The sequence below is a fragment of the Phyllopteryx taeniolatus genome, chromosome 6 (assembly GCF_024500385.1).
Source record: "Phyllopteryx taeniolatus isolate TA_2022b chromosome 6, UOR_Ptae_1.2, whole genome shotgun sequence".
Classification (NCBI taxonomy): domain Eukaryota; kingdom Metazoa; phylum Chordata; class Actinopteri; order Syngnathiformes; family Syngnathidae; genus Phyllopteryx; species Phyllopteryx taeniolatus.
The window spans coordinates 25,751,758-25,766,784 of record NC_084507.1 but is presented as its reverse complement, the minus strand read 5'-3'; the positions used below and the strand labels follow the sequence as shown (position 1 = coordinate 25,766,784).

The following is a 15,027-nucleotide window of genomic DNA, read 5'->3' as shown; positions in this document are numbered from 1 at the left end:
CTTAAACTGTTCGACTATTGTCTCACGCACTTGTTCAAAAAGAGGTGAACCTCGCCCCATCTGTGCTTGATAATGACTGAGCAATTCAGGGAAGCTTCTTTTATACCCAATCATGGCACCCACCTGTTCCCAATTAGCTTGTTCACCTGTGGGATGTTCCAAACAGATGTTTGATGATCATTCCTCAACTTTATCAGTCTTTTTTCCACCTGTCCCAGCTTTTTTGGAACATTTTAAAGTTCATCAATTTGAACATTAAGTATCTTGTCTTGTAGTGTATTCAATCAAATATAGGTTGAACATGATTTGCAAATCATTGTATTCTGTTTTTATTTATGTTTAACACAACGTCCCAACTTCATTGGAATTGGGGTTCTGTGTATATATATATATATATATATATGTATATATATTTATACATACATATACATACAGTATCATAAAAATTGCGCAATGCCCATGGGGATGCATTGTGGTCATCTACCACCGTTTCACCACTATTTCTGGTTATATAGAATATGCAATTTGGAATTGATCCTATATGAAATACAACATTGGAAATCTAACTGCTTCAGTCTGTTGAGAATGCAGAGTGACTATTATATTTTTTTAGATATTTCCGCACGTGTTAGACATTAGAATGGGCATTGCTGACTGATCACTGTCAATTAGTGATGGGTTTGGATGTTTGTGGTGGCTTTCAGTAAAAACCCCGGTAAATAGAAACAATTCTCAGAGCAAATAACTCTCTGTGGTATGGCACATGTGCCAAAAACACAAGATGATTTACATTGCATTCAAGTTAGTAAGTCTCTAATGCGCTGCTCGGATTGAGTGTGAGAAAGCAGGAGGTATGATGGGTAATTGCCATGCCGCACGCACCGTCTGCAGGAGCTCTCTTTACGAGGTAGCAGCGGGGATCGAGGGTTAGATGTGAAGCTTGGACATCGGGTTCTTCTTCTTTGCTTTCCTCAAAACTCTCATTTTCCTCTCAAATGATAAAGTCTTGCCAAAATCTCTGATTGTTGCGTGACTTGGGTTAGTGCTGCTGGCTTCCACGTGTTTAGGGGCAATGATTGATTTCTGTGTTGTACCCCGCAGGCTTTGTCCCATATCCCTCAACACACACTCATATATATACACACACATACACACTCACACAGAGCGGCGCATGTTGCAGTATTAATGAGACATTAATAAGACATGAGGAGAGACCCCCCTCTTACACGCTCACACAGGGATCACTCCCCCACCCACCAACACCCCTTACTCCCCAGCTGCTTCCTGTCTACAGATTACCCAGCTTTCACTGGGCTCTTGTTAAGTGGGGCCAGGAAGAGATTTAACCCCCTCAGTGGGAGCACACATATACATGCACATTCACTCTGTCAGAACACATCAGCTCGCCAATATGTTATCACGATGTCTTCATTTTGGGCTTGACATCCAGTGGAATCTCACATGTTCATCTGGATTAAAATGATAATTTTTACAGGAGCAGACCTTTTATCTGTTATTCTTAATTTAAACCAGGGATGGGTGGTCAGGGGAGGCATGTGATGCACAGCCTCACCTGCATCATGAAGAAATAAAAAATAAATAATGATAAAAGAAAAATCTTTTTAATTGTAGTTATCTGGTCTGTGCTTTACATCGATTTCTTTTTAAATACAACATGATTTCTTAGTCAAAATTGCTGGATTTGCATATTACCTTGTTTCAGACACTTAATATGCATAAGTCTCTAAGGTTGCATAGTCAGGCCAATGTATTGAATATTTGTGTTACATATTTAGTTTTTCTGATTGCATAAAACCGCAGATAATAAAAAGCATGAGGTGAGGCAGACAGTACTCTGCCTCTCTGAAGGGGGCATACGTGAGCACACAGGTCCAAATTGCTGCCATTCCTCTATGCAGAGACGTAGTTAGCTAAATGCGACACTCCTTAAGAAAGAATGCTGATTTTTATTTATTTATTTATTTATTTTAAACAGTTGTTAAAGCTATATTCTGTGATTTCTGGCGAACCTTAATGCTGGAATTCAGCATTACAACAAAGCCTTCGTTCCTTCGATATGACGTAGGCTAATTGCTTGTCCGGCCTTCTCCTCCTTCCAACCCTGCATGCTTTCTTCTTTCTCTTTGGCTCAGTCAACCTGCGCGCAGTCCACATATGGGCCTGCCCGTTTGTAGGTAATTTACTAACGTCATTTTAGAGCGCCACCAAGTGATCCAGTGCGGGAATGTATAGGATAGTCACTAAATATAAAAAAAGATATATTGAAAAATATAGCAAGATGTGTCAGAGGCTGATGGGCTTAGTCAGCATTCTGTCATCTACTCTTGTAGTGGCTTGGGTGAAAATTACTTTTTTTTTTTAACAAAAAATATAAAAAATTATAGTTTTAATCTCAGGCTGTTAATTCAATGGCAAATACACCACTCCGTTTGGCTCATACATTTGTAAATCTGACTGTCAATACCTCACCAGCCATGAACCCTGCCGAACGTCACTGATTTAAACACATGCTTCTTTCACATGCTGCTCATCTACACAGGGCAAGATACAAATACGATGCATGTAAAGTAAAATTAGTCGAACCAATCTCGGATGATGTGAAAGCACCTTGTCAGCGATTCTAGCAATACCTCAATTCAATGAGCATCATAGTCGCATGTGTGTTTTACTTTTTTTTTGTTTTTTGTTTTGGTGACAATTATTTCAAAAGAAGTCCCATTCTTAACAAGGCATGTTAAGATAAGAAAAAAAAGGAGGGAAGAGAACATTGTTCTGTTACTGTCAGAAGTAGGGTTAGGTACAATAGTATAGAACCAATAGTACAGCAAAATTTGACTTGGCAATATTTCTTTGAAACAAGTAAGCATAGAAAGCCTCAAAACCCTCCACCGATCTCTTTAAACTACCATTAGTCTATTTATACTACCTATAGAAATATAGTAAGTAATATTATATAAGTATATATAGTAATAATATTTCTTAATGTAATCTAAAGTAACTCCAAACCAGTTAAATCTCTGTCAAAAAGTTATAACACCATATGAGGATTTTAAGAGGAACAAAAAGCTTAATGCAAGTGAATTGCTCTTGCACAAAATCTTCCTGGTCAGAAAAAATATCTTGGCAGACAAAGAACTGTTATATTTAATCGTCATTGGATTTTAGTTTTTGCAGCACAGCAGTGAGTTCCCAGGAAAATTTATGTAAAAAGGTAATGTTTGTGAATTGGCAGGTTAGCAATCAAGACTTCTAAAGACGGCTTCTTTTTTTTAACTGCTGTTTTAGCTTGCTTATTTGTTTTGATGAGAGCATGCATCAGCTCACCAAAACTTGATATTTTGGCTTAATTTTATCACGTCTGACCACATCTTCCAGGTTGCTCAGTGTCCGCCGCAGGGAAAAAACACAATACAACAAACCCGCACCTCATTTCTCCATCCACATCTGTGGTGGTATTCTGTGTGGGAGTTAGAGCATTACGCCAAAATATGTGATAAAACAGTAATGAGTGAAATAACGTGGCAGCTCAAATATAACGCAGCAAGTAGTCATCCAATCAGAAATGTTTTTCAGCATTGCAAAGTCTCCATTTCGGCCTGAAGAATTACAAGGAACTTCCTTTTTGGAAGAGTTCCTGTGGTGGGAAAGAGCGTTAAGAATTGTTTACTTCTTATGACACAATGGGATGTGTGAGGAATCATCTCTGCTTGACACCTTGGTCCAAAACGAAGTTGTTTTTAGGATTTAGTATTTGGCAAACTTTTTAAACTTGAAACACCTGATAGCTGTGTGTGTTCTACTATTTACCCTTCGCTATGACATAATGACTGCCTTGAAAAATGTCATTAAAACAACGAAGCTAGAGGTGGCCAAACACTTTGGCACAGTGCTGTATGTAAAGATTTTTTTTAACAAATTTTATTTAGCAATATGTCAATATACATTCAAAAAAAATAGACAACCATATATAAACAAATAAAAAGATGTGCTGTCGGTAAAGATTTTTGTTTCGTTTGTGGGTGATAAATAAAAAAAATAAGATGATGGTGAAAATTTAACCTGGCTTGCTTAGAGCTGAATAATAGCTGCAAAAAATGTCCTACACATTGTTCAACGCTTGATAACGAACATATTGTACATGTACCGAAAATGCCCACAGGTTGAGTTGTGTGACCTTTTGTGTGTTTGTCTTACAGGCCTCAGCGTCGTCTGGCCCGGGCACCGCCACTCTGGGCTCGCAGGTTCACGCTGCCGCTGTCAATGGCGATAGGAACGCACTGCTCAAACTCATCACAGGTAAGTAACACACAAGCAGCTTGAGGTGCGTAACTGTGAGGAGGCCGATAGTCCAGCTCTAAATAAACCTTTAACGTGATCGGACAAAAACTTACTTGAAAAGTTTTTCGCTACCTACACAGACAAGAGTGCTTTCACATTAGTATGTAATACCGGATGGAATAGTTTATTGATTTCTGCAAGGAAATTTTGTGCTGAAAGGTCAGAGGGCAAAGTAAAGCCCCAGCAGCACACCCATGCGGCCAGTTCAGAATGAGGCTTTATGCACAGCAAAATAATATTAAAATAAAAACAAAAGATGCTCACTTCCATAAAGTGGGCAAGGATACCTTATTGTTTTAAATTATTGAAACATAAATATGCACTGAAGTGAGTTGCACTGAGGTAGTGTTTTAGCTAATAAGTGCCTTCAAGGCCCCCAGGTACCATCGTTCATTCAATTGTGTGTATCTGTGTGTATAGTAGAGCCAGTCCTACGGGACCGTGAGGACCAGTTTGGCCGTACCCCGCTCATGTACTGCGTGCTGGCTGATCGCCTGGACTGCGCAGAGATTTTGCTAAAGGCCGGAGCTTCAGTCAACAAGACCGACCACAGCCAGCGCACGGCTCTGCACCTCGCCGCACAGAAGGCATGTCCTCCATTGACACCCCCCCCCCCCCCCCCCCCCCCCCCCAAATGCCGGTTGTTTGCACAAGTGGCAAATTGGAAGTTTTGAGCATGTATGAAGTGCAGCTGACAAAGTTCATCTGAAAGAAAATAATTATAATCACTTCGCAAGTGAACAACTACTAAATCGAACAGGCTAGGGTTCTGTGGAAAGAGGGAGGCCAGTGCCCCCTAGTGACTATAGAGAGAGAGAGAGAGAGAGCCTCAGTGCTACTGGGAGACAAATTTCTAAAGAAGGGGAATAATCTTGAAAGCAGTTCTCACATATACTGTAATAATCTTTCATAGCGCAAGGAAGCATCTTTAGTAAATTAAGTGGAAATAAATGCCACAGGCTCACTATAAGGCAGTAGAAGCTAATCAGTGGCTAAACGGCAATGTTAAAAAAATACAGTAATGAAAAAGTTCAAATCAAATATACTGGAAAGAAAGTACAATATGTCATAATCATCAATATATTGGTTTTTAGAAAATATATTTTTTTAATTACCTGTGTAGAAATAATTTTCTGGTGTCAAAAAAGCCAAGCCAAAATAGATGATACTTACATCTGTAAATAATTACTTAAAAATAATGGTAAACACAATAATTAGCTAAATCTACAATTAAGACAATAAATATTATTTTTAATGATCATGATGGAAATTTTTGAAACAAAAAAGTCATATCAAAAAGTCCTGAAAATGTATAGTTCAATGGGAAAAGACAGATATTTACAGTACTCAAAATGGACAGCACATTTGTCACTATCAAGCGATAGAACTGTAATTTTCCCTGGGCAATTTGTCAATAAATGTAATAATGTAATGTAATGTAATAAATGTAATTTCCCCCTTGTACGAAGTCCATCAGAGAAGTTCCAGGACTGGTGTCATAAAAATAAATATTTAAAACACAAACTACGAGTTTTCCCATCCATTGTGGGCCGCAAGATCAACCAGCACATCTACAAAGAGATCCTGCAGGGTTTTCTTCGTTCAGTGCGCAAAAGAGGTGAGAGTTGTGGCAGGACAAGTCATGGCTTCCTTCACCACTGCAACGTGCTTGCTGTTTTGTTGTTGGAGATAGTCGAAATGGCTCTTTGAGTATTTAAGGACATCCAACCTTGCTCTAGGCGGAGTACTTCAAAGGGGAAAAACTTGTAGTTTGGATTTGAAATAAATGTTTTGTGACACCAGTCTTGGAACTTTTTGGCAGGAGGAAATGTGTGATGCATTGCCCATGTGCATTACTAGTGTCATATCTTCATCTGGTAACATTTTCTCTGATTTGTCATCATGATCTTGTTGCAGAAAGAGATAGTAGTAGCAGTAGAAGACTATTGGTATGTGTGTGTGTGTGTGTGCATGTGGGGATGATAGTGACGGGAAGCCCTGTCTCTTTAACACAGGATCAATAATTGGCCAAGACAGGCAGAGAGGCCAGGGATTACGGATTTAATTGGACTGTGAATAGGGAGGACAGGAGCGCATACACTCTCTCTCTCGGTCGAGATGCATGCTCACACACAAGATAGATCCGTCAGGCTGTGGCTTTGAGGCGGCACCATGGTAAATATACAAAACACACTCACACATACATACAGTCGGGAGGGGCAGGCACACAACCCGGGGTCCCGTGAGAGCTGTTGGCCAGTATTTCACTCAGGAGGCCCTGGACATACCATCCAAACTGAGGATGATGATGGTAATAATGATTTGGGGGCGGGGGGGCAGATCTGGTGTTAACTGTAGCAACTCATCACACGCACCAAAGTGAGAGAGAGCGAAGATGGATGACCCCTGGATTGAACAAGACAACTACTAAAAGCTCCCAAGTTTCTGTATGGGCCTGAGTGTGTGTCAGTGTTGGGCCACCATTCATTTTGAAGAGAACAAAGTGATCTCATATTGACAATATGACTTAAATCAGAGTTGTTGTTGTTTTTTTTGTTTGTTTGTTTGTTTGTTTTTTCATTTTTGGTTGTTTTTTTTGCGGTGTAGGGAAATGTTCGTTTCCTCAAGCTGCTGCTGTCGCGACACGCCAACTGGCTGCAGAAAGATTTGGAAGAGATGACCCCGCTGCACCTCGCCACACGGCATCCTTCTCCGAAAGCCCTCGCGTTGCTGCTCAAACACATCGGACCCGGAGAAGTTGACACCCAGGACAAGAACAAGGTACAGTGGAACCTCTCAGGCCAAACACACTCCGTTTCAGGACTCTTGTCGACTGGTCGAGCCCTTAACGACAAAGTAGTCTCAAAGGGCTACACACAGGCCCAGAGTTCACAAATATCAACAACATCCCCTGGTCTGGACTGTCCCCAGCCAGGTATGGAAAAACGCTCAGAAAACTAATTTGGGGGCGATCACAGATGGAGGAATCTCCCTTACAGGATGACCAGGCTGCAATAGATACTGAGTAGGCAATATTTATCACATTATATGATGTTGTGCAATGTTAGTATACACAGCATGAGAGTCCATTTAATGAAAAGAAATAGGACTGGGGGGAAAAATATAATAACACGGCTAAGTCCACTTCACAGATAAGTCAACACAAAATTTCTGCTCCGAAGCACCGCTGGAACCAAAAGAAAATGTTCCGCCCGGAACCATGTTTGCCTCCATCTGTCACAGGGACATTTATTGCTGACGGACGCAGTGTTGGGCCAATGATATACTTTGCCAAAAACGACAAAGAAGCATCTAGAAAAGATTTTTTTAAGATGCTGTTAGATGTGTAATGTACGTATAACATGATAAGTATGAGTGAACTAAATGGTTGTTAGCATTTTTGACCTAAAATGGTCATCTCTAGCGCCAATGCTAATCGCGATTGCTAACCGTTTAGCACTTAGCATTTTGCTGTCTCAAATTCTGTACACCAAATTTACACCATACACCCAGTAAATATATATATATATATATATATATATATATATATATATATATATATATATAGTAATAGTGGGGGGAGCAACAATTATTATTTTATCAACAAACAATAGGAGAATTTCCTTTTTATATTTAAAGATTCAATCATGACGGCCCTAAAATGAAGTGTCACAGGTCGACTCCTTCAGGGAAGTGGATCCCAAAGAGAGAATGCTCTAGAACCTGCTGACTTCTTTTTAGCTCTCTGAGTCAACAAAAGCGTTTGTGAGCGTAAGGCTGAGGATGGAACATAAGGTGCTAAAACATGTAATATTTTATGAGTAAGTAACTAAATCTTAAAATCACATCACAGGTGGACCGGGAGCCAATGCAAGTTGGCCACTATCGGGGTAATATGATTAAACTTTCTAGTCCTAGTCAAGAGTCTTGCCTGCCTGCAGTCCAGACCTGTCTCCCATTGAAAATGTGTGGCGCATTATGAAGCGTAAAATACAACAACGGAGACCCCAGACTGTTGAACAGCTGAAGCTCTACATCAAGCAAGAATGGGAAAGAATTCCACCTACAAAGCTTCAACAATTAGTGTCCTCAGTTCCCAAACGTTTATTGAATGTTGTTAAAAGAAAAGTTGATGTAACACAGTGGTAAACATGACCCTGTCCCAGCTTTTTTGGAACATGTTGCAGTCATAAAATTCTAAGTTAATGATTATTTGCTAAAAAAGAAAATAGTTTAGCAGTTTTAATATTAAATATCTTGTCTTTGTAGTGTATTCAATTAAATATAGGTTGAACATGATTTGCAAATCATTGTATTCTGTTTTTATTTGTTTAACACAACGTCCCAACTTCATTGGAATTGAGGTTGTAAAACATGCACTGAGAGCCTTTCAACGGTCTGTCCAAAAAAACATCCAGCCTGAGTGTCTGCTGCAAAACAGATGGAATTAGTTGAGAAATTTGAGGTCATACGCACTCATGTCGCAGTAAAGCTTAAGTACTGTATCTGTGGCCAAAAGGATAGAATCTCCCTTGTATAATTATCATCAGTAATTAGTTTTGTTATGATCCAATATGCATCATCATGTCAGATGACCGCGAGTAGCTTTCATTGAGGCGCGTGTTTCTCCTCAGCTCTAGTGTGAATGTTAGCTTTGTGCTGACACTTGCCTTCACATTATTTTGGTGGACTATTTTTCATTTGCGTAATAGAAAAGCTCAAAGCCGTAAGGCCACAACGGGCCTCATTGTTCTTGACCCAAGCCATTATCACATCTCTTCTCTTTTCATCTGTCCCACTCGTTCGTCTTTACAGCAAACCGCCCTGCACTGGTCAGCGTTTTATAACCGGCCGGAGCATGTTCGCCTCCTCATCAAGCACGACTCCAACATCGGCATCCCCGACAGCGAGGGCAAGATTCCCCTGCACTGGGCCGCGCACAGCCAGGAGGCCAGCGCCACACAAACTGTCCGCTGTATACTGGTACACATTGGACGTTAATACTGTTGCGGTGAATTTCATTAATTTGGGGGTTTTAATGATTGATTTGAATCTGAATCAGGAATAATTATTCAAAGTACTTTTATAGCTCTAATGTAGAATTGAGTACACAAATGTACATTTGTTGTGGATGTTTTCTAAACCACACAATGTTGGAATTATACACACAGGCACACATGCATACACGCCCACCAATATTTGGGAAAATATCCTTTGGGAGTCGTGACCAACTTTAATAGAAGTTAGGAATGATAAAGTATGTAATGTTCAAAAATAGCCTTTCATCTTTTTAGGAAATGCGTTCCATATGGGAACATGTGGGAAGCATACCGAATATGAGCACATGTACCATTAACCCCAAAGTAATTCATGTTTTGGACGCATGCCTGTCAAAATAAAGTTGTTTTCCAAATAAAAGGCCAGCCCAACCTGGGATGCACATTAGATATTTCAGTTTATGCCTCCTCAGTTTAGGACAGAGTTCCGATCCTACGGCGGCGACATAACCCAAATTTATACTCGAGTGTAAATATGCCGTAGTCGTATCACTAACCTATGCTAACGTGGTAGGAAAGTCATAATTACAGTAAATATTTGTATGAAAAACAGGCCATAAAAGCGGCGGTAATTAAGCATACCTTCTTGTGCGGGGTGACAACATATTCTCTATTTTATTCCCCTCAACAAACTGGTTCATTGCGCGACATTCATAACCTTAAAATGTCCTGTGTCAGTATTGTCAAAAAACAAGGACCCTGGTAATTTTTTACTTCATAATTGGTCCCTGACCCACTTTTGGGTCTTGACCCACCAGTTAAAAATCACTGCCCTAGGTGAGCTTGACCAGAGGTTTTTTGTAGCCATTAAAAACTTCAGGAATATTACTAGCTGGTTATTTGACAACTCAGTCTTCTGGTATGGTTTGGACACAGGCGCAAGAGTAAGTGTAGTCCGTAAATATTGGCCTTAGGACAGGGCTTTGCAAAGGTCATTCCAAAATTCAGGCATCTTGCTGTTGATTTGAGGTGAATTTGAAGAATTTTCAGTATGTTGTGAAGCTGTTCAGGAACAACCAGGAGCATTTGTGCACTAGGCTTTAAAGCCCGATAGGTGCCTGCAAACCAACCAACTTAACTAACTCTACCAAGAGTTGTCAAATACTCAGCAAAAATGAAAAATCTCACCAATAATATTTGTCTTATTTCTAGTCAAAAATCTCAAAACTAATTTGATTACACTTAAAATAAGACTCATCACTTTAAAATGTAAAATTGCCAGTGGAATAAGAAAAAAAAAAAGACTTCCTCCACGGGCAATTTTTTTTCTACTTAATTCAAGTAAAAATTAGCTTGAAACAAGTGAAAATTGTCTAAATACAAGTTACTTTTTTATGTGATGAGTCTTATTTTAATTAGTTTTGACTAGAAATAAGATAAATATTCTTGGTAAGCTTTTGAGTTTGTGCTGGGTAGCTAGGACCCTCTGACTTAAAAAAAAAAAGTTTGTATTCCTTTGTGGTTTTTCCAGGCTTTCACTGCAGCCTCTTCCATTTGTTGTTTGTTTTGAGGGTCGTTACTTACTCTTCGTGGGTATGCATGCTCTATTGGCTTTAAGTCTGGAGATTTACTTGGTGAGAGAAGTTTGGGGGAAATTGGGCTCACTGTTCTTTTGGATACTTTTGGAGAGTAGTGTATTTTAGCATGTGTGTATAATTTTGACCGTGTGTGACTCGGAAAAAATCCAAATATAAATGGAATCTTATTGAAGATTGCGGCACGGTGACCGACTGGTTAGAGCGTCAGCCTCACAGTTCTGAGGACCCGGGTTCAATCCCCGGCCCCGCCTGTGTGGAGTTTGCATGTTCTCCCCGTGCCTGCGTGGGTTTTCTCCGGGCACTCCGGTTTCCTCCCACATCCCAAAAACATGCATGAATTGGAGACTCTAAATTGCCCGTAGGCATGACTGTGATTGCGAATGGTTGTTTGTTCCTATGTGCCCTGCAATTGGCTGACAACCAGTTCAGGTGTACCCCGCCTCCTGCCCGATGACAGCTGGGATAGGCTCCAGCACGCCCGCGACCCTAGTGAGGAGAAGCGGCTCAGAAAATGGATGGATGGATGGATGGATCTTATTGAAGATGTCCCTTGTTATCATTTAAGCCTGGGAAAATAATGGTGGAAATACATCTTTAAAAGCCAAATGATTTTGGATTCAAACGACATTCTTTCCCATAATGATGAATATACTGGCACTTTTGAATCCACTCAATAATGTCTTGTGTGTGTGTGTATACAGGAAGCCGCTCCCACTGAGTCCCTGCTGAACTGGCAGGACTATGAAGGTCGGACACCCTTGCACTTTGCCGTCGCAGACGGTAACGAGGCAGTGGTGGAGGTGCTGACGTCCTACGAGGGTTGCAACGTGACAGCCTATGACAACCTCTTCAGGACACCGCTGCACTGGGCCGCCCTGCTCGGTAAGCTGACGCACAGTCCCTCACGGGGTCCACTACTTCTTCTTGTTCTTCAACATTGTGGCTTGCCAGTTTAACTTGCGTGTCGTACCACCTGAAAGGCAAAATGTCACTTATCTCCCACAATTTTAGCTTCTGAAAGACACTATGCTCAGTGATTAAGTATGAAAAAGAAATTAAAGCATTGCCTTTGGTTTCACAAAAAACAGACTACAGTATGCAATGGATGTGGAAAGCAAACACCAGTTAAAATAGCAGCTTTTTCTGATGTAAAAAAAAACCAGACAAAAATAAATATACAGAATGAATCTTTTTTTCTGAAGTTAGTTTAACTTCATCCATCCATTAATTTTCTATACTACTTATCCTGTTCAGGGTGGTGGATGGCCTATCCCAGCTGATGGCCTATCCCAGCTGATCAGGCAAAAATTAGACCCGGGACTGGTTGCATAAACAAGAATGCTGATCACATTAAATAAATGAGTTGGTTTGGTTAGTTTATTCCGCATTTTTCCGATTACTTCTCAAGCCCTCCTTTCAAATATCATGTAATAAAGTATGATATTGATTTCACATGGAATTTCCCTTGTCTAATGTAGTGGTTTGAAGTGGTTGACCCTGCTTGACTTTGCATTCTCTCGGTATGGACGTGTGTTCTCAGGCCACGCCAGAATCGTCCACCTGCTGCTGGAAAGGAACACGTCAGGCACCATTCCCTCAGACAGCCAGGGAGCGACACCTCTGCATTACGGAGCTCAAAGCAACAACGCAGTGAGTCATGCAAACGCGGCAAACGACCCAATAAATAGTCATCTTATTTCATTAAATTGGATTACGGCACTGTCTGTATGGCTTTATTTTGACGTTGTACACCTATTTCACCCAAATCCAATTTAGGAACATCCCTTGCTTCGATTCACAGGTCTTCATGTACTGACACCTACTGAGATGGGTTCAATGCTAACATGCTAACAGTTGGTCGGCCTATGCTAAAACATAGTAAGACGGCAACCTCAGTACATAAAGTGCTAAAGCAGCTCAATAAGGATTTTACATCACCTGTCACCTGTCGCTGGGAAGGACTCAAGGACCTAAGTCACTTGACAAATTTAGAATTTTGATTTTGTGGCAGGCCCCTTTGTGACGAAGTGGATGAAAATTGATCTGTGCCCCAGGTCCAGAATGCAAATCCCCCTGATCCCACTGCTTCACGTTTTTCAGTGGATTTTATTTTTTTGCTCTTTGCCATTTAAGTTATGTGGATCCCCCCTCCCCCGTAGAAATGGTACAGTCCCATTAGCTAACATCACTATCATCATCTATGCTTTCAACCAGTTGCCTTTTGCATTGCACCAATTGTGCTACGGTGTGATATGATACATTGCGGTTGTCTACATGCACTAGTAGTTGAAAACTCATTTCTACAAAACACTCCAGTCCATCAGAGTTAAGTTTTCTTGTGTGTGTGTGTTTGTGAGTAGGAGACAGTAGGTGTGTTTCTTTCCCACCCATCGGTGAAGGATGAACCCGACCTGGAGGGCAGGACAGCCTTCATGTGGGCCGCCGGGAAGGGCAGCGATGATGTGATCCGCACCATGTTGGCCCTCACGCCTCAAATTGACATCACGATGGCCGACAAGTATGGCGGCACCGGTGAGCACCACTGAAATGAGATGAGCGTTCCTCCGGGCTATGTGTGTGTGTACTGTATGTGGCCTAAATGAGTTCTAACATACTTTACGCGGCTTTCCTCATGTTGTCTTTGCTTGTCAAGTGTTCAGCCTGCGGCTACTTAGAGGCGAAGCATGGTGATGTCAAAGGGGATTTCCCTGAGGACGAACAAGAGAAAGGGACCCTGATAGTGTCAGCAAAATTAGCGAGCCCTCACCTTATAGACTCCCCGCCACTGCCAGCACTGTCCCCCAGTACACTCACACATGAACACACTCGTGACACACCGCCACTACCCTGACGCAAAGGGGCTGCATGGATGTATAATCACCATATCCAGCCTGATCAGCATTGTTGGTGTATACATTTGTGAGTGAGAGAGCTTGAAGGGCAAGATTATTAAATGTATGTACAGACCCTTTCCAAAAAATGTGAATATTTTTTTTTCAATTTGTATTTCCATAATTCCATTCAAAAAGTTAAACTTTCATAGATTATAGATCCAGGGCCAGTAATTGAAACAATTTCAAGTATTTATTTGTTTATTTTTACATAATTTGGGTTTCCAGCTCATAAAACCCATGAAATCAGGAATTCCAAAAATTTTAATACTGTGAAGAAATCAGCCCAAATTTTGCAGGCCATAAATGTTTTTAAACTGAGTGTCACACACTAATCATCTTTTTTGAGGGGGGGGGGGGGGTGCAAACGACCCTTTTAATACCACTCTGACTGTCAATCAAAGCATTGTTGTTTTTGTAAAGGCAGAATATTTGATACAGATCTTACATTACCATTACCTTGTGCAAATGGTCATAATGTTGTGGCCGGTGGATATAGGTAGTTGTAGCGTATTATAGTGAGGTGTGCGCCGTCCATTTGGCGTGACACACTGATGTTAGTGTTGCTGTTGTCCAAACAGCGCTGCATGCGGCCTCCCTGTCAGGCCACGTGAGCACCGTCAAGCTGCTGTTGGAGAAAGGAGCCTTGGTAGACACTCTGGATGTGATGAAACACACACCGCTGTTTCGTGCCTGCGAGATGGGACACAGGGACGTCATCCTCACGCTGATCGAAGGTAGGTGCCGAAGGTAGCGGCAGTCTTTTCTGCGAACCCTTTTGCCGTGTTCCAAGGCTCCTTATGTTCTCCTTGTATGTCCGATACGTAGCTGCTTACTGTGTTGAATAAAGGCTCCGCACGGGTGGACCTGGTGGACGTGGACGGTCACACTGCTCTGCACTGGGCAGCGCTGGGAGGAAATGCTGAGGTCTGCCAGATCCTGATGGAGAACGGCATCAGCCCCAATGTACAGGTGAGCTCTGACGTGGTATAGCACTAAAGGTGTGATCCACAAATTCAAGAGTGAAACTCAGTATGGCCTTACCTACAAAGAAGCACTTCAATTGAGTACTGTATTTCAAATGAATTTTGGTTTTAGTTATAGCTTGGCAGGCAAAAGAATAAAGGAGTTTTATTTTTCTCAATCTACCCCCTCTGTCACCTCAAGCGGACTGATGCCTGA

General features: G+C 41.2%; 1 protein-coding gene across 7 annotated transcripts in view; it reads left to right on the top strand.

Annotated features, from left to right (window-relative positions):
* The window catches only part of invs (inversin), a 35,607-nt gene that overhangs the window by 9,251 nt on the left and 11,329 nt on the right, over positions 1–15,027 (top strand). For 4 of the 7 annotated variants that reach the window (XM_061775368.1, XM_061775367.1, XM_061775364.1 and 1 more), the window contains 9 exons: positions 4,218–4,317; positions 4,780–4,946; positions 6,967–7,140; positions 9,175–9,342; positions 11,656–11,836; positions 12,495–12,604; positions 13,315–13,486; positions 14,427–14,582; positions 14,696–14,817. In XM_061775368.1, coding sequence (XP_061631352.1) covers positions 4,218–4,317; positions 4,780–4,946; positions 6,967–7,140; positions 9,175–9,342; positions 11,656–11,836; positions 12,495–12,604; positions 13,315–13,486; positions 14,427–14,582; positions 14,696–14,817 — 1,350 coding nt within the window. Of the gene's footprint in view, positions 1–4,217; positions 4,318–4,779; positions 4,947–6,389; positions 6,535–6,966; positions 7,141–9,174; positions 9,343–11,655; positions 11,837–12,494; positions 12,605–13,314; positions 13,487–14,426; positions 14,583–14,695; positions 14,818–15,027 lie in introns of those variants that run through there. The other 3 variants (XM_061775370.1, XM_061775366.1, XM_061775369.1) reach the window with 2 other exon arrangements.